A 26988-nucleotide genomic window follows, 5' to 3' on the forward strand; every position below is an offset into this window, starting at 1 on the left:
AGATTGGTTACATTACAAAAAAATGCAGTTAGAGCCATTTCAAACTCTCCATATAATGCCCACACTTCCGACCTATTCCTTAAATACAAGATTACTAAAATTTCCACGCTTTATGAGCGCCAGTTGCTGGCATCTTTGAAATCTGAAATCCATAAAAATATAACAACATTACGAGCCGTTGCAAACTTGCAGATTAACATATCATTTCGCTCCACCCGCCACCATGAACATTGGCACGTTCCGCGATCACGTACTAACTACGGTCTCCAGATGCTTCGAAACAGGCTGCCTAGTACACTTAACAAATATAAGCTAACGGAAGAGCAGCTGCGGGTTCTAACCAAGAAAAAATTATTCGATATTATTAACTAACCTGTACTGTTAGATTTGAATGTATTTTTTAACTTATGCACTCATTCACTGTTTTTGCACTTATCTTGTTCGTATATTTTTTTCCATTTGTTCCTTGTTATTCTTCCCATCATATATATTTTATGTCCTTCTAAACTGTCGTGCTTGCTGCAATGTGGTTCGGGGAGACGGGGCCAGTCAAGCTGCCCTTGACGCAGCTTTTATCCCGTCACCCTCGCCACACATCGTACATGCCCTGTACTTGTTGTGGGAAATAAACTGAAACTGAAACGAAGCTCCGCGTTGCTCCATGGCGATTTTCAAAGGCAGTCGGAAGCTTCAACATTCACTTGGCATATTGCAATGGTGCTGCTACCGTGGAACCTGCTTTGGTAATTTTAGTTGAAGCAGGGCTCCGCAATTAATGTCGCTAACGGTAATAAAAACCTGTTATGGACGTCATTTAGCGTATTTTTTTTTATTACTACGCGCGAGTTACAGTTGAAAGTGTGGCGATGAACTTAATTTTATTGGCGCCCACCGTCTTCTGCAGATAGACAGCACCTGACGTGACGGGTGCCATGACTGTGAACCAAGCATAATTTAAGCCAGAGCAGGATTCAATAAGCGGATTATAAAAACGCCCACCTTCTCGCAATGCTCCTGATTAATCAGCATGGCGGCTAGTGTGACGCCGGTGCAAGCTATGTATTGCCTGGAAGCACTGGTTTATTGTCCCACTGTGTGTGTGCGTTGTCGTCTATTCGCTCCTATTGAATGTGTGCCATATCTTCTGCTTTCTGCGATTATAAATGACGGTGAAAGAGGCATTGCCTCTGAATGCTTTAAGTTCCCTCTGAGGATGGCTGCTGTTGTGCATTTGGGCTCAGGAACTGAGGAGGAAAAGTCATCGAGACCAAATATAGCCACCGTAGCAGACTTGTTGTATAGCGACATGAACCATAGTAAATAAATGAAAATACTGCAATATGTAATGGGCGTTAAATTGTTGTCTTAAAGTGTTTATTTACCTGTAATTTTATATTTATTTTCAAATAAAGGCGTGAAATCACTGTGGTTAAGGGTACACGGGTCCACGTTTCGAAGGCATTTGAAAGTCTCGAATGTCTCCGCGGCGCTCCGTCGACCCGAATGACATTATTATTATTATTATTATTATTATTATTATTATTATTATTATTATTATTATTATTATTATTATTATTATTATTATTATTATTATTATTATTATTATTATTATTATTATTATTATTATTATTATTATTATTATTATTATTATTATTATTATTATTATTATTATTATTATTATTATTATTATTCGCACATATATACTGCTGGCCAGTTTCAGTTCATTTCAACCGAATGCCGCTGAAAAACTTCGTGTAGCAGCACAAAACCGGCAGCTGAGTCGAATTATTTTCGATTCGATGGCATTTCAAACGCCCATGTAGCATGGTTATTGCTTGTGGTGCGTCGAATTCTTTGTGCATGCGCACGTCGCTGTTCACGGGCGTGTAAGCGAAATGTGCAACCAGCAGCAAGATAAGGCGGGGCACGCGACAGCCCGCTAACACCGGCAAAACTGCATCACCGCGCCATCTGACGTCGCACGTCTGGTGCCATGACCTTAGTGCGTGCATTCGCGTTTTCGCGTGCTCGCAGCCATATCTTGCTCCGACTTTACGGCGAGTAAGGTGAGATAGAGTGCTGGGCGCGAGCCGCCGCTGTTTTTCAACTACCACGTCGTGCGCATTGTTCAGAGGCTCACGAAGGGTAGCGAAGCTTGCGCTCTTCGTTTTGCAGTGATTATGCAGATAACCTATCTTAGCCGGCTCGGTGAAGCACTGGCTCAGCATGCATTATTGTCTCCCTTCATTGCTGTTTTCGTGGGCTTAAAGAGAGCGTCTTATCTACAAATGAGAGTGAGCAGGCCGAAACGTAGGATGCATTGAAGCTAAAAAAATTTATTTTGCGAATAGCATGGTTGGGGATGTCGCACGGGATCACAATTTCTTCAGAGCAAACCGGCGCGTCTAGCGATAGGAAAAATTATAATGCGTCTCGCCTAATGTATGGCGGTTTAACGTCCAAAAGCGACTCAGGCTATGAGGGACGCCGTAGTGAAGGGCTCCGGAAATTTCGACCACCTGGGGTTATTTAATGTGCACTGACATCGCACAGTACACAGGCCTCTAGAATTTTGCCTCCATCGAAATTCTACCACTGCGGCCGGGATCGAACCCGCGTCTTTCGGGTCAGCAGCCGAGCGCCATAACCACTGAGCCACCACGGCGGCTCTACGTGTCCCGCGTGGTAAACGAAATATGACGTGTCCGCGCGCGAGCCACGATACATCTAAGAACGTGAAAAAAAAAAACAGCACGAATACTAGTAGCTGGCGTCACGGTGCAGCTGGCGTAGAAGAAAGGAAGAATGTCGCAGAACGGTGTTCAGTCTGGGTTGATATGGGTGGAGAGGACGGGATTGGGTAGTGGCATATCTGGGTGTATGTTGGATGTCCTTGACTAATTCTCTCAGTGTCAGGAACGAGAATTCTGGACCCACAAAGGCGGCTCCTGCGGGGGATCATTGGGGTTCCTGTGAAAGGGGGACGGGTCGGTTTATCTGAGGACGACCCGCGCCCCAAAAACTCGGGTAAGATCTGTAGCGACACCATGTTATCTATCCAGTCTTTGCGAAGTGAACAGAGCACGCTTCATCCTTCGTGCGCCGCAGAATTGCGAGCACGATGTGGTGGTTAAAAAACAGTTAACCCTCGCGAATAGCGCTGCATATCACCAGCTTGTTCACCAGAAGGGAAGAAAAAGACATCGCGGCGAGTACAAATGTAAGCACCTGTGCATAACATTGCCTTTACACCGTACGTTCAACTTCAAAGTGCGCGGCGATGCAGTTTTGCCGGTGTTTGCCGCCTGTAGCATGCGCCACCTTGTTTTGTCGCCGGCTGTAGAGAAGATAATGCCGACCCCGTTTATCTAAATGTGAACTCAGCCTCTGCAGCATCAGCTATGCACAGCCTGAATGAGTCAGCGAGCACGAGTGCAAAAGAAACACGTCCACCTTATGCCGTGTGCAGTATCGCGGCATGAGCTGTGCTCCGTTGTGGAAGACTCCTTGAAACTGCAGAGGCAATGGAAAGTGCAACACGGCCCAAGGTGGTCTGGGCTTTCACTTGAAATGTGTATGGGGAAACGGTGTTAAAAATAGAGAAGGCATGGTCCCACGATTTACATATCGATGGCCGACGTGCGGGTTTGTTGAGAACCGCGTCGCTTCCTCGATGGATCCTGATAGTGCGTCGTGTCGTCGCTCGAGCTTGGTTTGAAAGAAAGAGGCGGTGTCGATATTGCGGTTGTTTAGACTTCGGCAACACAACATCGACAACTGTGGTAACCTGTTCTCTTTCGAGAAGCCTAATATATTTATTAGTAATGTTGCTTGAACACCCCTGATGTGCGTAACCACCACGACTGTGGCACGTCGTTGCTGTGGTCGATGTGCATGATGAGTGACAGCGTCGCAAACGTCTTCAGAAGTTTCTTCACATTGGTCCATGATAAACTTGTCTTCTCTACGTTCGTGTTGCTGCACTGTAGCATAATCTGGGTTCCTCTGTATAGACAGCTGTGTTGCTTTAGTAAGACGAGCTTTTTGGCAAGTTGGTTGCTTAGCTACGACATAACTGAAATGACAGCAGTGATTTTCCGTGTCCTGAGTGTTTTCCTTATGCTGTGTTCGTTTTTTTCCGCGCTGCAGTTATGTCGAAACTGCGTTGCTGTGTGTCATCGGTCACGCCTACTTGCAAGTCGGCATCACATAGAAACGATATCACATCGCTACCTGCACAATCATTCGCGAGTGCGTCTTCATTGTCTACCCCGGTAAAATGGACGGTCAATCGCTATCAAGGTGACACAGCATAAACGTTAGCTTATTTTTTGTTATTTCCATTTGAGATAACTCAAGTACCTCTTTTAACAGCAACGGTTTCTTAGACAGGTCCCTTTTGCATAACTATCCGAATTCGACTGTGCAGCACCGCAGATAGCGACCGGCATAAGATTTAAAGATTTTAAAACAGTAAATGGTACACATGTTTGTTGTACGGGCTGCATTATTTAAAAAATTCGGGGGACACATAAGCTCCGCCTTAAGGGTATGACGCAATAGCGTTAATGAGCCCTTCAGCGGCCTGGGGTCCTCCTTGCGTATCCCTTCGCAGACACGGACTCTGCTCTTTTCTTTAATTAATTTTATTTTCTTTTGTTTTTATTTGTTTCTAGCTATGCGGAATGAGGTGGCCCCATAGGAACCCCAAGGTACTGCACTTAAGGAACTTTCCCCAGTGTTTGAGGGGTAGTGCGGCCGGAAGCTCACGACCCAGGGGCAGCGGCTCGAGTCTAGGCTCAGCCACTTTTCTTTTCAGCGCAATTGTTTTTCTTGGGTGACTACGTAATGGTGGCAGGATGACGTCATGACCCTGTAGGCCAATGAGGAATTATGTCGTGACGTTATCACTGTTGTACTGTGTGCTCTTTGTGGGGCATTTGAATTACCCGCGCGAGGTCCTGTGGTTGTGACGTCACGGCCTTCTGGACCAATCTACATTTTCTCGACATGCCAATACAAACTATGGCGGTTTCTGCACAGGACAGTACCCTTAACGCTGCCGCGTTAAAAAGCTTTAGTTCCAGTCAGGAAATAGCTTAAGCATTTTTAAAACATGCGCGAAATGAGCAATTACTCGTGAGAGTGTTCTGATATCGAACCCTAGCAATTGCTTCAGAAATCTTGCCTCGAGGGCAGTGAACCGAACAGGTCGCATTGTGTTCGAACTGCTTTTGGACACGCAGAGGCATGAGTCAGATGTGCAAAAAAGCGTTACTTGTGTGGTGTGCAGTCCGAGTTTAGAAGTATCACGCCACCGCTGATTAGCGAACGGGGAAGATTTGTAAGCGACGGTGGGTCTCGAGCACTGACCATGTAAGTGCCTACCTCAACGCATGACCAAATGAACAAGTAATTAAATCAAAAACTGCAGGACTAGCATTAAGTGAGGAGTAAAGTGAGGAAGTGGCTGAGTGAGCCAGTCTGCAGACGTGTTTTCTTGCACTTAGAGTTTAGTTTCAGTGTCCCATAATCTGTAGGCAGTTTTTTTTAAATGTGCACTGATTGTTTTATTTATTTTAGGCTAATACGAGCATCGTTTCATGGCCTTTTTTTTATCCGATAATATTGCCAGTATGAGCAAACAAAACGTGTCGCCAGAATGAGGACGGCAAATATATAAACCATTAGTTTTTCTATGGTGCCTGATGCTTGGTTTATGGTTTATGGGGGTTTAACGTCCCAAAGCGACTCAGGCTATGGAAGAAGCCGCAGTGAATGGCTCGGGAAATTTCGATTACCTGGGGTTCTTTAACGTGCGCTGACATCGCACAGTACACGGGCCTCTAGAATTTTGCCTCCATCAAAATTCGACCGCCGCAGCCGGGATTGAACCCGCGACTTTCGGGTCAGCACCCGAGCGCCATAACCACTGAGCCACCACGGCGGTTATGGCGCCTGATGTGTGCGACCTTTGATTAGGCACTTGAGATCTTGATCAGGGTCATCACTTGTGTCAACTTTCTCCTGACACAATCCTCTACAGGGCGTCCACCATTGTCCATAATGATTTCAGGGGTACAGTAAGTTAACTCGTCGCAACTCCTTCGGTTTTATCTTTCTTCGATGCTCACCACCATCAGCTTCGTCGTCAACCGAGTTAGATCCTCTTCTGGGCACAGGTTTGTCCTAATGATCTGCAGACATCTCTACTGTGCCGCCAGCCGCACCAGCCTTATTCAAGCAAATTTTCTATCCTCGTCAATCCACCTGATCCTTCACCATCGACTAAGTCTTGCTCTTTGGTATACTGTGTTCCACTAACCGACCTGCGGGCAGGGCAATTAATGTCCTGCCCACTTTTTTTTGCTCACCTTCATTTTGGTATTTAAGCTAGAAAATTAACTCGTGTCTGTCTACTGATCGACGCTCCTTTTCTTTAGCGTTTCTTGACGTTACACCGATCATTTTCCTTTACACAGCTTGCTGCGCTGTCGTAAGTCTCGTTTCAAGCTTTCTTTCTCACTTCCAAGTTTCAGCCCCATAACTAAGTACATGAAAAAAACATCATTAGGATACTTTCCTTTTAAAGAATACCGCTCAGGTGCTGTCCCCAACTACAGAGTGTCTGCCAAATGCACATTCATCAATCCTTATTCTCCTGATTACTGCCCTCGCACGCTCTCGACCTGCCTATACAGCCTGGCCTGGAGATTGAGATACGCTTCCGCTATATCAAATGCATCCCCACCCGTGTTAAACTGTTGTCCTTCGCCATAGTGGTAAACCTTGCATTAGTTTTCTGTATACAGCATTTTAAGCCTGTCGTACTTTTACCGATGCTTCGCTGAAGTTCATGCCCTGAGTTGCTGAGCAAATTGGGGTAAGTTGGTGGTTCCCGAGGTACACGACGTTGACTATCAGATCCATTTCACTCCTCTCCTAACACTTCTCGTAGACATGCTGTACATAACAATTGAGACACCGCTTCTCGGTGCCTAAGGTATTTTCTGGTTGGCGTCTTTTCACTCTACCTCTTAACGACAATGGCCACTGCACAACCCCTCCAGGTATTTTCTAGCGTATTTAAGTATCCTTTCTATACGCCCACTTTCAAGTGGAAGCGAAATTTATAGAAAAAACGCCCACGCACTGAAATTTTTGCGCACGAACATAATCCCAGGTTGCTTAAAAATGAACCAGCCGTCCACTGCGCCATGTCTTACAGTTCAGTGGAAAATAAACGTGAAAATGCATAACGTTTCAATCGCCTTCATATCTTCTTAGCGTGTACAACATCAACCAGGGACATCATTAAATAGGAACAAAATGAAGCAAACGATGATAAATATTCTCTGCGACGCTATTTTCCTGCTTCACCCAAACTGGCAAGAAGAAACCGCGGAAAAAGCCACTACAGAGGCAAAAAAAGAATGCAGCGCCGGCATCAAAATTTTACGACACATCTTTTCACTTTCGATCCCATCAGCAATTTACGGCCGGCAGTGGCGCAGTAAGGGGTCTGTACAGAGATTTCTACATAAAAGAGGCCGAGGCTTCATTTGGTCCGCCCCCGCCACCTTCGCTATACCACCGTGATGTTGAGCCGACTGGTTGATCATAGCCCCGTGCACTGCTCCCCCGTGAAATCTCTCATGTTACACTTGTAGCCACGACGCCCGCACACCCCCCCCCCCCCAAAAAAAAAAAAACTTTGCGTCAGAAGTGTTTTTGAAGTAGACATAAAAAAAGAACCTCCTTGTGCGCTCGTCTTTCGCTCTTTTGGAGATGTGAAACATCGCGTCTCGAAATCAGATCCGCCTGCTGGGAGCCGAGCTCTTGAATACTTATTTACGCCGCTGAGGCAAAAGCTAACAGCGAGAAAAGGAAGCTCGGAAGGGGCGGGGAAAAGAGACGCTAAGTACGCCGGTGGATGGAGGCATCCTCTGACGCCCAGTGCGCCTCCCTCCGCCCCATCGCCAGCAGCAGCAGCACCAGACGGATGCCGCGTGGGTTGCGAAACATTCAGTGCATGCTGCGCGCAACGTACGCCCGGCGCAGCGGACGGTCGATAACGGTTTTCGCTGGAGCGCGCATAAAGCCTGCGGAGAGCACTCCCGTCACTGCGCAATGCCGCAGATGCGCGGAAAAAGAAGCAGAAACCCCAGTGGTGTTCTTTTTTCTTTTTTTTTCCTGGTTGCTGCGCTCTTTGCCTCGTTTGGGCTCCGCCGTTTTCTATTTGCCCCATATAGCTGCTTGAACGGTATCATAGTGAGCGTATACTCCCTTCTTCTCTTTTATCTTTTTGTACCTCTTTTATTCTTTTTTTTTCAACCACGCAAAATTTTATTCACACTTGTTTTATCACGGGTAAACGCACACCGAAAATAGCAGCGAGCTTAGTGCGCACAGAAAACAGCGTACGAAGTCAGTATGCAAAGTGAGCCAGCTCCCTTTCCACTTCCTCTAATTCAGAGGAAGATTGTTTTAAAGAGCGCGGATGACATACGCGAGGTTGTTTTTTTTAGTAACCTGCCTGCCCATAGGATGCGAATGGTATGATAAATAAAGAGGGTTTATTAAAAAGAACTGCGTAGGGTGGGCACATTTACGGCTTCAGTTGCAGTTTTATGCAACCCGCGAGCCAAACATAATGTAGTACAGGTCAGAGAACTTATTAATAATATTCACCGTATTGTATCGAGTCAGCTAACTACGAAGTCCTAACTAAACATCTCGTGTGGTGGTAACCGGGGCCCTTGTCACTATAGTGTAGAAAAACGGGCCGTTAATCACCACCCCTCTGCTAAAGAGATTAACAGCGGTTTGAAATACTGTTCCAAAGCAATACTGGGCTCGAGCGCTCGACAGCAGGGCAGAATCTTTGCGAAATTCAACAGTGATAGTAAAGACAATGTGATTAAAATGCGACTCGCTCCTCTCTTGTAAAATATTAATTTGAGTCAACCGTCAGATGTGAATGACTTACACGTACGATTTTTCGTAGTAACCGTGTTCTAAATGTCCGTGACACGCGGGTGTCCTTTGTGAAAGAAATAGAACTGAAAGTCAAGCAAATCGGTACCTAAAGTTTAAAAAATCTTGATCAGCTCGCCCATAACAGCAGTTCTAACGCAATGTTTCAAACCAATGCTCGCAATATATCGAATGACTAAACAAGCACACATACCGCTTTAGCTCTAACAGTCTCACTTTAATATCACCTAGTGTCATTCAACGCATCCTGCGTTCCAGGTATAAAAAGGCTGATAAACTGAAAATTATTTGGAGGGTTTAACTACGCGAATGTGTTTACTAACGCTGTACTATGTCGAGCGTCCGGCAACTGATCCTTGCAAAGCTGATCCGTGGGGAGGCCCAATACGCAGTACAAGCGTTACATTTTCCGCGAACGCCCTTCCAGCGCTCCTTCCCCTTTACCAGACCTCTTTCCCCGCTGCTTGAAACAAAGGTCTGAACAACATGCGGATCCTAAAAGCGACAGAGCTCATCAAACTGCTTCATCTGATCTTCCTGTTAAAATTCTGTTTTGCCAGTTTTCTCCTTTTCGTCATATTTCCTCTTCCTAGCTGACGCCGCCTTGTTTTACAGATATTTGTGCGGTAGTACTTCTCTTTTCACTCAGGTAGCTCAACCTACTTCGCTGCGCCTCGCCTGAGAAGGCAGGGTAGCCCAAAACACATTTATTTATCGATTGTTATCCAGGCTAAGAAATTTTGAAGCTTTCAAGCTGGAAACGACACTGAAAAGTAATTGCAAGTGTTTAGCCTTCACCACGGATGACGACGGGCTTAACGCAATGAATTTATCTGTCAACCTCAGCGGACTCTTCGGTGCAAAAGCGTGACGCACTGTCCTGGAGAAGACGCGCTGCTCTGCTACCTGCGTCGTGGTTTTAAACTCAAAAAAGCGCTATACTCATACTTTTTGTTTTAATTTGCGCACGTTACCGCATTGGATGCTGCAAACTACGGAATAAAGGAATGATTATTACAGTCGCCAAAAGAAAAAAAAAGCACTGAGGCGTGCATATCCACGTGAAAGTCGAAGGGCACGCGAGCCACCCAAATGATGTTACAGATATCTTAAAGAGCTGTCTAAAAGGACGAGCTCTTCAGTGCTGGTTTTCTGCGCTGGCTACTTGCATGTGGCCCGATCTTAGCTCTTTTTGTGCAGACGCCCGTGTCAACTGCGATTAAAGCAGCTGCACTTGACAAAGTCAAAGGTTGGCATAAAGTACCCTTTCTGCTCTTTAGGTGGCGCAGGTGCTCGCAGACATCTCATAAACCAGAAAATGTACGGAGAAGGCACATGTACCCGCTTACTCAAATTTTGCCTGAAATAGTACGCTCTCCTGTCACCGATTATGAAACATATTGGCATGAGGTGTTGCGATGTTTACTTTTTAAAACAGTGTTCTGTTTTAAAAAAAATTAGCCCCAGTTAACGTTCTGTGACGCGTCGTGCATGTTTTTCTTGAAGCTGCGTATAAAAAAGCAGAATACACTGCGAGTGTGTTAGATTCGAAACAAGGCACATATAAGATGTGCCAGTCACCATTATCCTGTGTGCTATTTTTTCCCTGCGTCTAACACTACTGACTGCAGCGTATCTTTTTTTTCATTTTCCTTTTGTACGGGCACTAGCGATGGCTAATTGCTCGTGTGTGCAAGTCTTCAATGCAGCCATCCTCTCGAAATCATCAGTTCGAATTTGCCTTTTCTTTCTGGCCGCGTTTGGGTGTGTTCACACTTGTCCAAAAATCCGGCGAGCGAAGCGGTTTTTCAACAATGGCGTCACCGTGGTCGCAGACTGTAGGACACAATGTGTACAAAATGTACATATTCGCTTTCAGATATTCTCCCAGTGTCATCAAGATTTACAGTTTTGATGCGTCTCCTGTGCGCCCATATCGTAGGCAGCTACGATGGCCACCTCTTTTATTTTTTTTTTTCGCTGGCGCCAAAGGCGGAAAATTCTCTTCGTAGCACTTTCCCTGTTAGGGCACGTAATATTAGTGATGCAACCTGTCTGGTTCTTGCATGACACCACGTGCAAGGTAGATGCGAGGCAAGAAAGATAACAGGCGGTTTTTTTTTTCTGTGCCAAAGCTGCTCTTGAGACGAGAGGCGCGCCGTGGTGGAGTGCGCTCCGGATTAGTTTCGACCACCCGACTTCCACGGTTGTGACCGAACACGCCACCTCGATCGTGCTCAGAAGCAAAACGCCCACTGATCCCGCGTCACGAAAGGTCCGTAATGTCAACGATAAGACGAAGAAGCCAAATTAAGCGAACGGCAAACTGCTGCAGGAGCGAAATTTCTGTCAGTACACAGGATGGACGCGGGTTTTTCGTGAAATATCCCAAAAGTTATCAATACCAAGCGTTTATTAGCGTTAACACATGCAACCCGTCAAATTGTTTAATATCATTTAAAGCGTAGCTTCTATTTAAGAGCTTATTTATTTCTTTTTGGACTTAAAAATAATTACTTTTAAAAAAAAATTTCCATGTCTTCTTCATTCATTTTTTTCTCCTTATGTGCTGCTGTTAAACGCCTTTAATGGGTGAACATCGGAACGACTGAGTAGCCTAACATTCTGTGCGACGCGTGTGGGAAATTATCCTAGTACATTAGTGAGCACAGGCATGTAACTCTTAAGGATAACGACCTGTGCATTCACTCAGCTCTTGACCCTGAGCAAGGCAATCAGAGATATGGCACAGCTCATTCTAGCCCGAGAACGCATGTCTTTATATTTCATTATTTTTGTTGTCATGCTTATTTCCCACGGTTGCAGCCATCACACAATCTGCAGAGTACACTGCACATAAATATATGACGCAAGCTTTATTCACATGCTTATTATTTAACTGCACTACTTTCGCGCGTACATCTGCCGGACGGATACACATGCGCGCGTATGTATTCTTAAACAGGATTGAGTGGTCTTGCAGTCGTGCCTGCAGTCATAGCAGGGCTGTATGTGTGCTTCTTTGGTCACGTTGGCATCCGCCCACTTCATTGTGCGGGAAGTAGGCCGCGTATCTTCGGACAGAAGCAAAGTCTTCTAAGCTGTTTCCTTCCTAGGAATTCTGCTATCGTGCCCGATATTCCCACTCGAACGGATACTACGCACAGCCTACAGTTACAGGTGTGGGCGTATGGAGGCGATAAGGACGCTTGTCAGCCTCACACTTCCAACTCTCCAAAGGGATAGCGCTTCGTAGATGGGTTTTGCTAAGGTCTGGTAAAGTGCAGTAGTATGAAACGCGGCCGCCCTGTAGACAATAGCCTGGGTGTGTCCGGTTCCATGCGTCCGATGTCAGAAAACATAAGTGTCCAGCAGAAAAACAAAAGATAACAACGCAACTGCGTTAAACGACGGGTCACTCTAACAGAGGACGGCAAAAAAAAAAGATTCAAACTCTTAACTGGCTATCTCTGACGGGGACAGCTAGGTCAAGAGGCGCTCTTCCGTCTGCTAAAGTTCACACACAAAAATATATACACTGGCTCCACACTTCAATATTTTCACCAGCAACAATTCTGTCTTCCGATCCCTGTAGAGGCACAGCAACTTTAGTTGCTAACGCCAGCCTTAGTTAGTGAGAAACCTTCCTTCGCCTTTGAGGGCAGTTAAAGAGCGCTACACACCGCCATCAACAGTGAATACATGCTTGTACTGCTCCCAGTAAAGCGCCTTAAAAATCCGCAGCCATGATCCTACCACCACGCCGGACCAACAGCCACAATTAACGTTGAAGCGTCAATACTTATTTCTGTTCCTTTTTTTTTTCCCTCTCCATCTTTGTTCGCAGTTCAGTCATGCGTGGAATGCCGCCAAGGTGAGCCACGCCGAGGGCGGACCGAGCCTCGACCACCGCCGGCCCCTGCCCGCCCCGGGAGAAGACGTGCGACAGAAAGCAGCAGCGACATTCCTGGCGCCGCGCGCAGCTATTGTTGGCGCCGAGGACGAGAACGACGGTCCTCGTTGAGGGGCGGCGCTCACTCGGGGCGCTGCTCGGTCTCGGCGGCAGGAACGCGACTCGTCTGCTACTCCCTCCTCTGCACCGCGGAGGCTTCGGGCCGCCACCGGAGACCGGTGGCAGCTCCGGCCGCGACGCCTCACCGCTGGGGTCGCGGGGACTGCTCTTCGGCCCCCGATTCCGCTCGCGATATCGCCTGCCGACGAGGCCATAGTCTCCCACCTAACTGGCTTCTCGTTAGCGTGGACAGAGCTGCCACTTGATGAGTGGTCCCCGTAAGCGGGAACGCTCAATTTCGACAGACAGGGCGGTTCAGCGAAGCTTCCTGTTTTGTCACGTCTTTAATGTTCGCTGTTCTTTCATGTTCGCTAGCGAATGCAGTGAGTAATATATCTCAGTACAGTGAGCCTGGTATCACGTCCTTCGATGGTGTCACAGCGCAGTAGACGAGGACAAACGAAAAACCAGGCAACGCGAGCGCTGACTTTCAACTAAACTTTATTGCACGCTTGCATACATTTGTACCTTTCCAGCCAAGACTAATTTTAAAAAACCAAACTTATCAACACTGATCAAGACCTACAACTCCGCAAAGGCGCCATTCAAAAATTCCATTTTCGCGGTTTCCAAGTGATAATGACGGTATATATATATATATATATATATATATATATATATATATATATATATATATATATATATATATATATATATATATATATATATATATATATATATATTACCAGGCAAGGTAAAGTAAATGGGGGGCCCGTTTGACAAACTTATGAAGGGAGCCAACAGTCACCGAAACCAAGGTGCATAGGGGAACGTTATTATTATTTTTTTAATGTGTTGTGCTTATCAGTGGGATAATATTACTTAGATTAATAAATCGCTTAAAGAAAATTACTTATAAAGAAGCAGAAAAACAACCATGCCGCCGGTGGGATCCGAACCCACGACCTCCGAATATCGCGTCCGGTATGAAGGGAAACTTATGAAAGGAGCCATATTTAGCTGGGACACCCGGTGTATATATATATATATATATATATATATATATATATATATATATATATATATATATATATATATATATATATATATATATATATATATATATGTGTGTGTGTGTGTGTGTGTGTGTGTGTGTGTGTGTGTGTGTGTGTGTCAGTTAACTATAACCAAGGGTTTAAAAATGAATTATTAGAGGCAGCCGAGTGAAACCGGATGTATATTAGTGACAGCCATCTTGCGCACCACAGGCAATTTTTTGTTTCTCAGCTAATTAATAGATCAATTACGTTAATTATCAAAATTATAAATATTGACTTTAGGCAACAAATTGTAGCTGCAAGGTTGTAGAGCACCTTCAGAAACCCCCATTCCATCATTTACGATAAGGATGCACTCACGTCTGTCTTTTTTTCCCGGCTGCAAAGAAAGCCCGCGAAATGCACAAAAAAAAAAACACGTGACACATTCGCGCGCCCCGATCGTGCTGCTCTCAAGTGTGGTTTGAGCAAACGAAATCAGCTGCAGCATTATTTCGACAGCCCCGCAGCAGCGGCAGGCCGACATGTTGGCGGTGTTTTCTCGTCCGCGTCAGCCAGTTGGCACGCGTGACGGTGCAAGTTGCAGCGAGCTCGCCGCGCTTTTGCGATAACGACATAGTCCCAATCTCACAAGATACTGAGATGGCGAGTTCGCTTTGTCACTGAGAAGTAAAAGAGAAATTCAAGGCATTCTTTTTCGTCGGGAGTTGTTGGCGGCAGTGTTGTCGCTTCCTAAAGAGAATTTTGAATGCTGGAAACAGTGGTCAGGCAAACTTTGTCGTGTGCTTTCGTGATGCCAGTCACAAGCGAGTTGGAAGCTTTGGCGTAGTGATTTCCAGCGTTTAAGACATGTCGTTTACAAATGAAAAGAAAGCAGACATTGTTCTGGCTCTAGGAGCATCTCATGGGAACAGAAGTCGCGCTGCAGACCTTATGCAACTATGGCACCCAGGCAGGCCGCCAAGTCCAATAACTATCTTCCGTACCTTCCAGACGCTGCGACGGACGGCAGCTTCGCGTCCACACGACGCAGAGCACCCGTTTTTGGTGAGGATTTTGGGACGAGCATTGTATCGCTATTCGCTTTGGATCCCTAGGCAAGCCTCCGGAGCGTGAGCCAAGATACCGGAGTTTCCAAGTCATCAGTGTGGCGGATACTGCAGAAGAACCGCCTGCACTCGTACCATGTACAGTTGCATCAAACTCTGGTGCCACGGGACTTCCAAAGCAGGACAGATTTTGCTAATTGGATTCTGCTAGAAACGCAAGACGATCCGGATTTTTTGAGCAAAGTGATATGGAGTGACGAGGCGAGTTTTTCGCGAAATGGACAGGTTAACCTGCACAATGCCCACTACTGGAGCGAATCAAATCCGCACTGGGTTTCACAGACGCGGCACCAGTACCAATGGTCGTTCAGTGTTCGGTGCGGAATTTTCGATGGTCGCTTGCTCGGGCCTGTGTTTTTCGACCAGACTCTGACAGCAGATCGCTACGCGTAGATGACATCCTCAAAGGACCCGTTGATGATTTCCTTTCGAATTTACCGCTCGCCAGGGCCACAGGTGTGTGGTTTCAGCACGATGGCGCCCCTGTGCCCAGCAGCGCCAAGGCTCGGAGCTGGCTCGACGCAGCGTTTCCGCAGAAATGGATAGGACGACTTGGTCCCGTGAATTGGCCAGCCAGGTCACCTGATATGACACCTCTGGACTATTTTTGTGGGGTTACATTAAGGACAAGGTGTACAGGGCACCAACTTTCACACCCCAGGACCTGAAAGTTAAAATAAGGCAAGTCTGCTTGAATATGCCTGAGGCGGTCGTAAGAAATGCAATGTCTCATCTGGATACAAGATGCCAGAGCTGTATTGCAGCGCAGGGCGACCTATTTGAGCACTTGTTGCAACTGGTCACAAACGAAATGAGATGGCTTCAGGACAGCCACGGCTTTTATCGCCGCTCAGCGAAGTTGTGAACCGCCACTATCTTTTCTTTGTAGCTGCCAAATAAAGTTGCTCCCATTTGTGTCCTTCGAGCTTGGTAGTCTGTACCGCGACAGCAAAGAGCGGCGCGCTCGCTGCTACTCGCACCGTCATGTGTGCCTCTGGCTGACGCAGACGAGAAACCACCGCCAACATATCGGCCTGCCGCTGGTGCTGGGCCGTCGAGTCAAGGCTGCATGTGATTTCGTTTGCTTAAACCTCGCTTGAGAGCAGCACGATCTTGGCGCGCAAGTGCGTTAGTCACGTGTTTTTTTGTATTTCGCGGGCTTTCTTTGCAGCCGGGAAAAAAAGACGTGAGTGTATCCTTATCGTAAATGATGAAATGGGGGTTTCTGAAGGTGCTCTACAACTTTTCAAATGCAATTTGCTGCCTAAAGTCAATATTTATTATTTTGATAATTAAACTTAATTAAACTATTAATAAATTGCGATACAAAAATTGCCTGTGGTGCGTAAGATGGCTGTCACTGCGTCGGTGGCGTCGGTGTGTTCGCTCTGCGACTGACCAATGGGGAGCGCCGAGACGGCGTGCGACGTGCGGTCACGTGGGAACTGTTGCAGCGGTGAAAGCAAAACTGTTTATTCTAATCAAAAGATACGAAATAATGTCTTGCATCTAAAAGTACGCTGGTCGTAACATCATCAACACATTTCGTGTAGCGTTTCTATCAAGTTTTATCATGGATTGCCTATGGAAACATCAAGCAACCTTGCCTGTCCCTGCGACCGAATTCACAAGGTACGCGTTGCATGTGAAAGCACTGGCCGAAAATCACTCTGCGGCGTCACCGACTAGGCCGACTGTATTCGTTCTAGTCGCAGCATGTGAATCGGGCCTAAGTCAGGACGCTCGTGTTCGCCAAGGAGATGGGACCGGAGCACACAGAGCGTTTATTACAGCAAAAGCGTTACTAGGCTATGTCGCCGAGGATCGTGTCCTCAAAATGTGTCGGAAGCATATGTGGGCAACTCAGAAGAGGTAGCGTCAAACGAGTGGTTGTAATCGAAAGAGGATGATGTGACTCATGTGAGGATGCTGCCCGGAAAAAAAATCGAAATCGGATGAATAGTTCATTAATTAGAGCCGAAAATGCCCAAAAAGTGGGCGGGTTCATAGCAAAAGTGAAAAAAAAATTAAAATTGGTTTTTGGGGAAAGGAAATGGCGCAGTGTCTGTCTCACACATCGGCGGACATCTGAACCACGCCGTAAGGGAAGGGATAAAGGAGCGACTGAAAGAAGAAGGAAGAGAGAAGTGTCGTAGTGGAGGGCTTCGGAATAATTTCGACCAGCTGGAGATCTTTAACCTGCACTGACATCGCACAGCACACGAGCGCCTTAGCGTTTCGCCTCCATCCAAACAGAGCCGCCGCGGTCTGGTTCGACCCCGGGAACTCCGGACCAGTAGCCGAGCGCCGTAACCACTGAGCCACCGCGGCGGGTGGCAAAAGTGCCGCAAAATTTGAAAACGCCGGAAGTAGGCGGAGCTACACCGTAGCGCCGGATTTGTAAAACCGGAAGTGTGGACGGAGCTAAAGCGTGGCGCCAAGTTTGAGAACTCGAAATGGGCAATCACATGACCAGTGTCAAGTGATCGATACGTAACCATGAGATAGGAAAAAAAGCTAAATTAGAGGCAATTAGGTAATCAATGAGAAACGAAAGGTAATGGACGGGTAAATAGACTGGACGGGTATATAGTGAGTGGGCGGGAACGAAGCGTGGCGCAATATTCAAAAACTCGAAATGTATGCCGGGATGAAACGAGGGTATAATCAGAGTTATTCGATAACCAATCAATCAAGTGAACGAGAAAACAGCCATGGCGCCAAATTTGAAAGGCGACCAGCGTCGAGGAGGCGTCAACGCTTTCGCATTCTTCTAATGAGGGTAGCCGCCGAGATCTGCAATTTTTTCTTGGAAAAGTGTGTTGTTAGTGTTCTCAGAAATGTAGTAAATGCCACTTTCTGTCAAGACGAAGCAAGTATAAGTGTCATCGGAAATTATTGTTTTCTTGCATGTCTGTCTGTCTTGTATTTAGGGATTGTTGATGCGTAATTGCGCATTAACAAAGTTTACAGGAAAGAGATATGGGTAAGTTGCTTTTTAAAAGCGCCGTCGATGGTTCCAAAGTCAAGAATGTCAGTAATCACGGTGTACGGTTACGAAAAAGCCGATATGATTTGGTATCACTTTATAAAGCATTCAAGGTAAGGTTGTTAAACCAAATGAGCTTCAGAGAGTCACAAGAATCGAAAAGAATACTTATAAACTAAAAAAAATTCAGAGGGCACTTCGTTGACCTAAAGGGCGGTGAGGCGAAAGCCTTTAGCGCGGTGTTGCTGCTTGTGTCACTGATGTGTGGTTAAGGTGTTAATTAAGTACACAATTGTTTGTGACTCTTAAATGCTGGAGACACTGGAGGGCGTTTGGAAGGCATCCGTCTGATTCGACGCCTTTCTGCAAACACTCTCCAACGTCGTAGACAAGAACAGCATACGCGTTGGCAGGAAGTAGCGTATTCGTTAGCACGCTCGGCTGCGGAACAGAAGGAAGGTGGTTCGTGCACAAAGATTTTTTTTCTTGTCGAGTTGAAGCGCGTAACGGACGGACGGACGCGAGCATGAGCCATTACAGGCTTTCGCCTTAATAAAGAACTAGTGTTGCATAAATGTCACGTACACATTTTCAGTGTCGTTAAGTTGGATCGCCGTGGAACTTATCCAGGATTGTCCAGGGACTCAAATGACGCATTTGCTGACCACCTGATTCAAAATGAAGGGTTTCTCCAGTAAATGACTCACAGCTTGCAGCAGTGGTTGTTTCGAATCGGAACAAATGGTCCATGACAGATTCAAAAGAACTGGCGTTTGACGACCACAAAAAATGTCCTGTGTAACACTATCAGCTCTCCCTACTGCGACGATAGCGCACGGTAAGCACTCCAGTCTCATGCGGCAGCAGGACCCTTCGCAACAAGCGAGGACAGAGTGTCGATTTGAGTGATGTCCAAGATTCTTGGGCAAAAATTTTTAATATTCGAAAATTGTAAGGCACTCTTATGGAAACATTGAAAGTAACGGTTCATTCTTACGATGAGTAGCAACATCTTTCTTTTAAAGTTTTCCCATCGCTTGCTTCGAGCAGTTAAGGCTGCCATAGAAAGCCAATGGGAACGCTTTTCACGACAGCAAAAACGTAAATAGCAAGAAATTCGAGCCTGCCGACGGGAGGTCTGCAGATTTTTTTATTGTTACAGTGAAACTTGGCAATATATAAAAAAAATTGAGTTCACAAATATTTCCCGCTCAAAAATGCTTTTGTCCAGAATTGTTCAGTATGTGAACCGAGGTACTCGCACGCACAAAAATAAAGCACGCCCTTCTAGCACTAACTGGAACTGAGTATTTAACAGCTATGGCATTTGGCAAGTTACATTTTGTTTTTTCTCTCCTCTGCGTAATGATGCTGAAAAGAAGTAAAATTACGGTTTTCGGTTAAAATAGCCCCGTTTCTGTGACCCTTGAGCGTGTGAGGGCCATCACTGCATCCAAGGCCCAAACCATGCGATTTCACTTGATAAGTCGATTTCTTGTGTTCGGGCGGTGAACATTTGATACACTTTAATCATGAATTATACAAGTTGGTCTCCGGTCGGGAACACTTGCAGGCGTGTTTGTACCAAGCGCTGATTGTGGGGGCGGGAGCTTTCGAACACGCTAATCGATTAGATGGTGACACTGCGGCCTTATCTTGTGTTATCTTTGTGTCCAAGCCACTACTGCGGGAACGCATTGTTCAAGCAGGGCTCACGTTTTGCACTTCGACCCTACTACTTCGTCCGTTGACAATCAAGGCTCTCTAAAAGATCAACCTCAAATGGCTTCGAAATCTAAGACGAACCCTCTCCTGTGTACATAAATTCCTTATATTCATTGCACGTCAGCGTGTCATTTTCGAATGCAGAAATTAACTTGCTGCTTTTTTCCTTACTGACGCCGCATTGCTACAGATTCTGTCTTTTTTTTTTCAGAGGTTTCTGTCACAGCTCTCTGCACCAGGCACCTTACACTGTAAACCACACGCGCATATCTCAACGCACCGGTCATCCCCTTCAAGTTCCGGCCCACGTTCCCAGACATTCTCGGCCTCGTTTCTTTTTTGAGCAGCATCTGACTGGAACGGTCTTCACCACCAAGTTGCAGTTATCTACTGCCCTTCGACTATGTCCCAGGCAGCAACATAGCTGATTTCAGAATAAACCGTGCACTATCATATATGTACCCTCACCCTCGAGTAATACCGCTGTCGCATGAGAACTTTCAAAAGCTCATGAGTGGAGAGCCTCCGAGAATCTTAATTGCTATCGAACTCGACGGAGCAGTCCCGCTAGCTACACGGCTGACTCAATTGCCATCGAGAGACTTCATCATCTCACACCAGACTGGTTTAGCTCCCTAATCACCGCCAATAATTTTGCAGGCATGCAAGCAATCAGTTTACAAATTTAACCTGAGAAGATTGAAAATAAATGTTTATTTGTTAAAGTAATAGTAATCACTCTTGAAATTAATTTCATTGTTTTGGAGAAGCTGTACAGTATTCATGCACTTTTGAGGAATTTATTTATTTATTTATTTACTAGAATTACCTACAGCACCCATTGGGCATTATCGTAGGGGGTTAATTACGAATATAAAGACTGCAAAACAAAAATTGCAAACAGAAAAGCGAAAGCGAAAGCATACAATCAGTTATAAAGCAAAATAATTCAAACGGTCATTTTAGCAAACAGGATGGAAACACATTCAATGCAAGTGTGAAGGACACACAGAAAAAAAAATTACTGTTTTACAACGAAGTACACTGCATGTAAGGTAAAAGAGGTTCTGATAATGTTCTCGATGGCAGGTGAAAAATTAGGCGCAGATACTACCTCATCCGGGAGTAAATTCCAATCTGAAATTGAGCGCGGAAAGGTTGAGAACTTAAATGCATTTATGCGACTTTGATATTGCCTGATTTTTTTTTAATTGTCTCGTCTCTAAGACTGATAATGAGGTTGTTTTAAATATGTGTTCCTATCGATTCCTGTGTTACCGTTGTTAATGTTGTTCAAAAGTTTTAACCGGTAGATTTTCCTGCGTACGGAGAGCAGTTTCCAACCTAGATTTTCCCTGATTTGAGAACCTCTAACTTTGAAGTCGTAGATGCCCGTGACGAATCTTGTAGCCCTTTTTTGAACACGCTTTGACCTATCTTCAAGGGTCTTTTGAAAGGACCCCAAGCTACGCACGCGTATTCTAACACCGGCCTGATATTTGAGAGATACAATGTTTCCTTCAGAGCTTTTGGTGCACGCTTGAAATTTCTTTGAAAAAGGTGTAAAAGGCGACATGCTTTAGCGCATGTAGTTTGAATATGATTTGTCCAGTCCAATGTCGCCGTTAATGTGACGCCCAGATATTTGACTTCGTCGAGCCATTGTACTAGAGCATTATTTAAGAAGTATGAGCTAGAGAAATTTTTCTTTTTGTTCGTGAACTGCACATGATAGCATTTCGCTATATTCAGGTGCATTTTTCATTTAACCTGGCGTAGGTTGATTTGGTGTCGCTGGCGACGGTGGTATTATGCTTGCTGCAGCAGTGTTTTGTAGCCCGCCTGACCTTTTTCCTGCAAAACAAGAGGTATGTTTTAAGTTACATATTTTTCGCCGATTATGCTGCTCTGATTTTACTCCCTAGCACGTTGCTGCCAGCGCTCCACGCCCGAGAGTGGACGCAGCCTCAAGTGGATCCTCAAGATCTCGATGGAGTTCCGCGTTGCTTCCCTGACTCGATTGACTGCTGACTGGATTGTCATCGGAGCCGCCCGTGTGGTAACGCTCAGTTGACGTTTCATGTGACCTTCTCTGTCACGCATCGGCTGGCGCAGCGGTGAGCGCCGCAGTTCGGGCGTGGCAGAGAAGGTCACAGGACACCTACGATAACGTGATTTGATAAACGTCGCTGAGCGCTCTCAGCGGGCGCGGGATTTTCGAATCACGGAAGAGATGACTAAAGTTTGTATATCCACACCACCACAGGAAATCAAGTTTATGAATTTCTAAAAATTGATATGGCTATTACTAATAGCTGCAGCTACAAATCTCTAATTATAACGAGGCGCCTACCTCTAATGGCTAAAGTGTAAACATTTAGAACTTAGTTAACCAGCTTACAAGCAAAACCGATTCACCGGTTTTCTGGGATCGTCTAAAACTTGTATTATTATGTCGCAAAAGCCATACCGTTACCTCAAGAAACATATTTTTAAAACTAGTGACGGGCTTCCCTGAATCACGTGGTATAATAAATTATGCCACTCACTAGAATGTAAATCGCGCCACTGTTAACACGCACGGTGCTCAATGTATGTTGTATATGTACTAGTTTTGGTTGTTTTTACGCATTTGGTGCTGAATGGACGCAGTCAGGATGAAGCCATTTGTCTCGGGCTTATTATTTCTCTCTTCTTCGAACATCTGCATTTCGCCATCAAATAAAGTTTTGATTTCATTTTGTTCGTGTTTTTTTTCATTATTCAACCGCCGTAAAGGTTGGCCACATAAGCAATGTCTGCGCTTCAAGATTTGCTTCAGCCATAAGGAAACTCGGTTAACCTAGGCGACGTGAAAGAGCAGCCGACAGTTCACCACGTAGTCCGGAACACAAGAACACGCTTCGAACAGCTTTCGCGCAGGCTGCGAGATGTCAACATTGGTGGCTTGAAGAAAATAACAAGGGTATCTAATTACCGCATCCGAGTGGTCCGCGTAATTTACTCGCAATTTTCTCGTTAGCCTGTAGCGATCAAAGAAGTGCAGCTGGGGTCTTCATTATTCATATATACTGTGTGCTGGCCGTACCATTCGCCGAAGTCTACGTTTCAAGGTGGTTTGAAGGCTGAGCAGTCGGCCGAGCTCTGCTCTAGGAATGGACAGGTCGACACATCGAACATCAGCCTCCTCGACTAGTGGCTTTGTTTTTACTACCTGATTACTTATTTCTGGCGAAAGAGCGTTCTCGGGCGAGACTTAAAATTGCGCTGTTCTGAAAGAATAAGCGATATGCTTCGCGGGAATTTGCCAGAGTTTGGCTGAAGCAGAGTCGTCTCTTCTGACCTCCATTTAATGCTCAAAAACAATAACAATAAAAATGGCAAGCATAACTACGCCGTAACGCCTGCCGGCTTTGGTGCGTTTGAGCGCTGGTTCCCAGATGCGACAAAACGAAAATTTGGGTTAGTTGCTACTGACCGTGCAGTCATGGAAAAGCGTTTGCGAGATGTGGGTTCAGGGGAAAAAATTCTTCCTGTGCGATCGAGCAAAAAAAATAACAAAAAAAAAGCCTTGAAGCACAACGAGACAGCCGCCCTTCATACTCTAGAAAAACGCCAGCTGGAAGACCAGCGAGGCCACACAGACACAATTCTTTTTACGCGAATCCGCATCCCGCAAACTTTTGTCCATGACTTTACATGACTCTGGTCGCCAAATGACAACGAGAGGAAAGAAGGACAACACAAGTGCTGCTTTCCTTGTCGTTTTACGTTCGCAGTCATGTAGGACTCAGATGCAAATCTGACGAAACAATATTTTCGAGGCATATGGTCGTTACATGAATTCTAATAAATGTGCAGTCTCATATGTGAAGTAATATGAATACGGCGTGGCCAACAGGGACAGAAAAGACACACAAACGGCGGGACCAGCGCCTCATTTGTGTCTGCGTTGGTCGCGCCGTCTTCATGTTGCTTTCGCCATGAACCAATTAGCCCAAACAAGAGTTTTACTTGCTCACATGTCAAGAATGCAGTACTTGCAATACAACTGTGCAATTCAGCGAGCAGTTCAAGTCTTAATTGATGGACTTTCAGCAATTCCCTTCATCAGCCATCATACCCCTATACTGGAAAATAGTCAAGGTCATCCCAGTCTCCAAAAAAGGGCCTCCATCTTCTCGCCATAATTATCAACCAATATCTATACATGCATCACTTCTAAGCTAATGGAACATATAATTTTCTCTCAAATTATAAAATTCCTAGTGTCCGTCAACTTTTTCCACCCTAACCAGCATGGCTTTCTAAAAGGTTCATCTTGCGAAGCACAGTTAGCCCTCTTTATTAACGGCCTTAGCTCTAGCATTGACCTTAACATTCCTATTGACGCCCTCTTCCTCGATTTTGAAAAAAAACTGTTGACAAAGTTCTTCACAGACGACTATTCCTAAAACTTTCACGCCTCAATCTTAACGAACATGTTTTTAATTGGATATGCAGCTTTTTCACTAATCTACAGCAGTTTGTTTTTGCTGATAAATGTTCATCTTCTTATTCCTCTGTTATATCTGGGGTACCTCAGGGCACCGTCTCGGGCCGCCTTCTTTTCCTCATATATATTAATGATCGGCCTGCTAACATTCGCATATTCGCTGATGATCGCGTTATCTACCAGCCTATAACTAACAGCGATGGCATTTTGCTTCTTTAGTCTGACATTCAGCACGCACTAACCTAGTATAATACGTGGCTAATGTCCTTAAATGTGAAAAAAAAACATCTCTGCTAGCAATCATTCCACCGACGTCATTCACAACCATCTTCAAGATATCTAATCGGAAATGCAGAAATCACTTCAGTATCAACTTACAAGTATTTAGGCATTCATTTGACACCTGATCTAAATTGGTCCTTTCATATATCTCAGGTTACTAACGAGGCAAATCGCATCCTTGGTTCCTTTCGACGAACCCTGCGACTAGCACCCCCATCGGTTAAATCCGTTGCAGTGAAATCTGTTGCTTATATGCATGCGCGATCTGGGACCCTCATCAAAATAACCTTTCTATTACTCTGGAATCTGTACAAAATCGCCGAGCTAGTTTCATTTCTCAGCCTATTCTTATCATGTAAGTGTAACTGAACTAAAATGCAATGCTCATGTCAAAACTTTAGCGAACCGCCGAAAAATTTCAATACTGTTGTCTGTTTCATAAATTCTATCATCATCAACATCTCCACTCCATTATCAGCCCCGCACATCGCATCTCCAGTCGCACAAACCGCGGGAAGGCAGACTACCCTCCCCCTGCCCGCACTTCTGCGCATCTGTCATCATTTTTCGTTCATACAGCAAGGGACTGGAATGACCTGCCAAACGCCATCGTTGATCAGATCGACTCATCGTCATTCAGATCGTCAATTGAAGAAATTTACTGCTGGAATTTCACCCCCTCGTGTAATATCCCTTCAATGGGGCCTTTGAGGTACTAATAAATAAATAAATATTAGCCAATTACGCGTCTCCCCGCGAGTGGTACGTAGGCCGGCATTCAATTACCCATAGCCTCATATACAGACAAAATTCGCGCAGGTGCCACAGCTTTTTCCAACGACTCATATGAATTAAAAACATTGTACCTTTCTTTTCCGATCACACCTTAATCACACTTAATCACTTTGGACATAACACATGTAACCTGGATGTGGAAAACATATGAAGGAAGCCAATAGAAGATTGTTTCTATTTTTGTTAAATTTGTGTTGGTGATCAACCAGAGATTGATAGTGCACTCATTTTATTGCTTAAAGATAACTGATTAGAAAGAAGAAGAAAATTGGCGGTAATTTAGCTCTGGTTAAACCTGGAGTGACGCGATAGCTACTGATGGCGGAGCGGCGCTTTGTCACGTGACCAACCACGTGATCAGCCACGGCGCCGCGCCGCCAGCAGCTGCTCCGCACCACGTGACCAACCACGTGACAGCGTGGCGGCGCAGCCACAAGGTGGCGCGATGCCACGCTGAAGGCTCGAAATGCTACCGTAATGTAGCTATCGCTACAAAAAACAAACACATGCCACCAGTGAGATCCGAACCCACGATGTCCGAATTTCAAGATACACACAGATACCGTGAACAGACTCCTGACTATTTCAAAGCATTTCCCAGCTGATGGTACGTTGGGTAGCGTAGCTTACAGACAAAGCGCCTTGTTGTATGCCCTCTTCTTTCTTGTATGTCGTCGTTGCGCTCTGCTGCGTAGCAATAAATCCATACCAACTTACCCGATTAGCCGTTCTGGCACAGTTCATCTCTAAGATGCGGCGGGTTCACCGGATGTTTTTCCGGTCCAATTACCTGGGCTATCACTATTTTCTTGTTGCACTCCGACACTTCTCCAAGTCTACGTCAGCACTCTACTGCTTACTCCGCAACCCCGTGGATAAGCCCATGAGCCTTTGGTTGCATTAGACAGTCGCAACCAACCCTGGCTGTCGTAGGGATTACTCAGCACCCCGGAGAGCACACCCGATGTGGTGGCACGGGGTGACAGTGTCTCCGCACAGGGTTGTTAGTCCCGATATCCCGCCATGTCCTTCACCCCAGTTCGCATTTCTTAATAAGTTCGAGAAGAGCAGAAAAAATGTTTTGTGTCGATACACTAAATTATCCGTACGTTCTATTAACGTGGGAACCCGAGCTGTTGTTCCATGCAGCTGCAGTTTCTGTCTTGGAGTTGTATAGAGCAGGAGTGAACGGGCAGCAAGCGAAGATCTTAGGAATACCATGTCATGTATCAAGTTTACTCGGGGCATTTCATCCCGTATTGAAGAAGCGCAGCTTTTTTATTGTTGTTGTCACCGTTGTTTCTTACGCACTTGTGCGCCCGGCTCTGTTGTGACAATTTCCACTGAGTATACAATCCAGTTGTATTTCCAGCGTCGTCGTGCCTTCTCTTTCTTCCTGTGAATGCGTCCTTTTCTGCTGTTTTTTTTCTGTTTTCATCCCGTATAATTTTATTTCTTGCATTTCGATATGTTCGGGGAAAAATAACGGAAATCTTTTTGAGGAATGCTCAAATTCGAGAAGCGTA

The 26988-nt window shown here is 45.5% G+C and overlaps 1 protein-coding gene across 1 annotated transcript in view; it reads left to right on the plus strand.

Moving 5' to 3' along the window:
* LOC144114333 (uncharacterized) overlaps positions 1–13425 on the plus strand; it is a 35470-nt gene extending 22045 nt beyond the window's left edge. The window contains exon 3 of the mRNA XM_077647983.1: positions 12845–13425. Coding sequence (XP_077504109.1) covers positions 12845–13275 — 431 coding nt within the window. The 3' untranslated portion in view covers positions 13276–13425. The remainder of the gene's footprint in view (positions 1–12844) is intronic.
* The last annotated feature ends 13563 nt before the right edge of the window (positions 13426–26988 follow it).

This window comes from Amblyomma americanum, chromosome 1 (genome assembly GCF_052857255.1).
Source record: "Amblyomma americanum isolate KBUSLIRL-KWMA chromosome 1, ASM5285725v1, whole genome shotgun sequence".
NCBI lineage: Eukaryota > Metazoa > Arthropoda > Arachnida > Ixodida > Ixodidae > Amblyomma > Amblyomma americanum.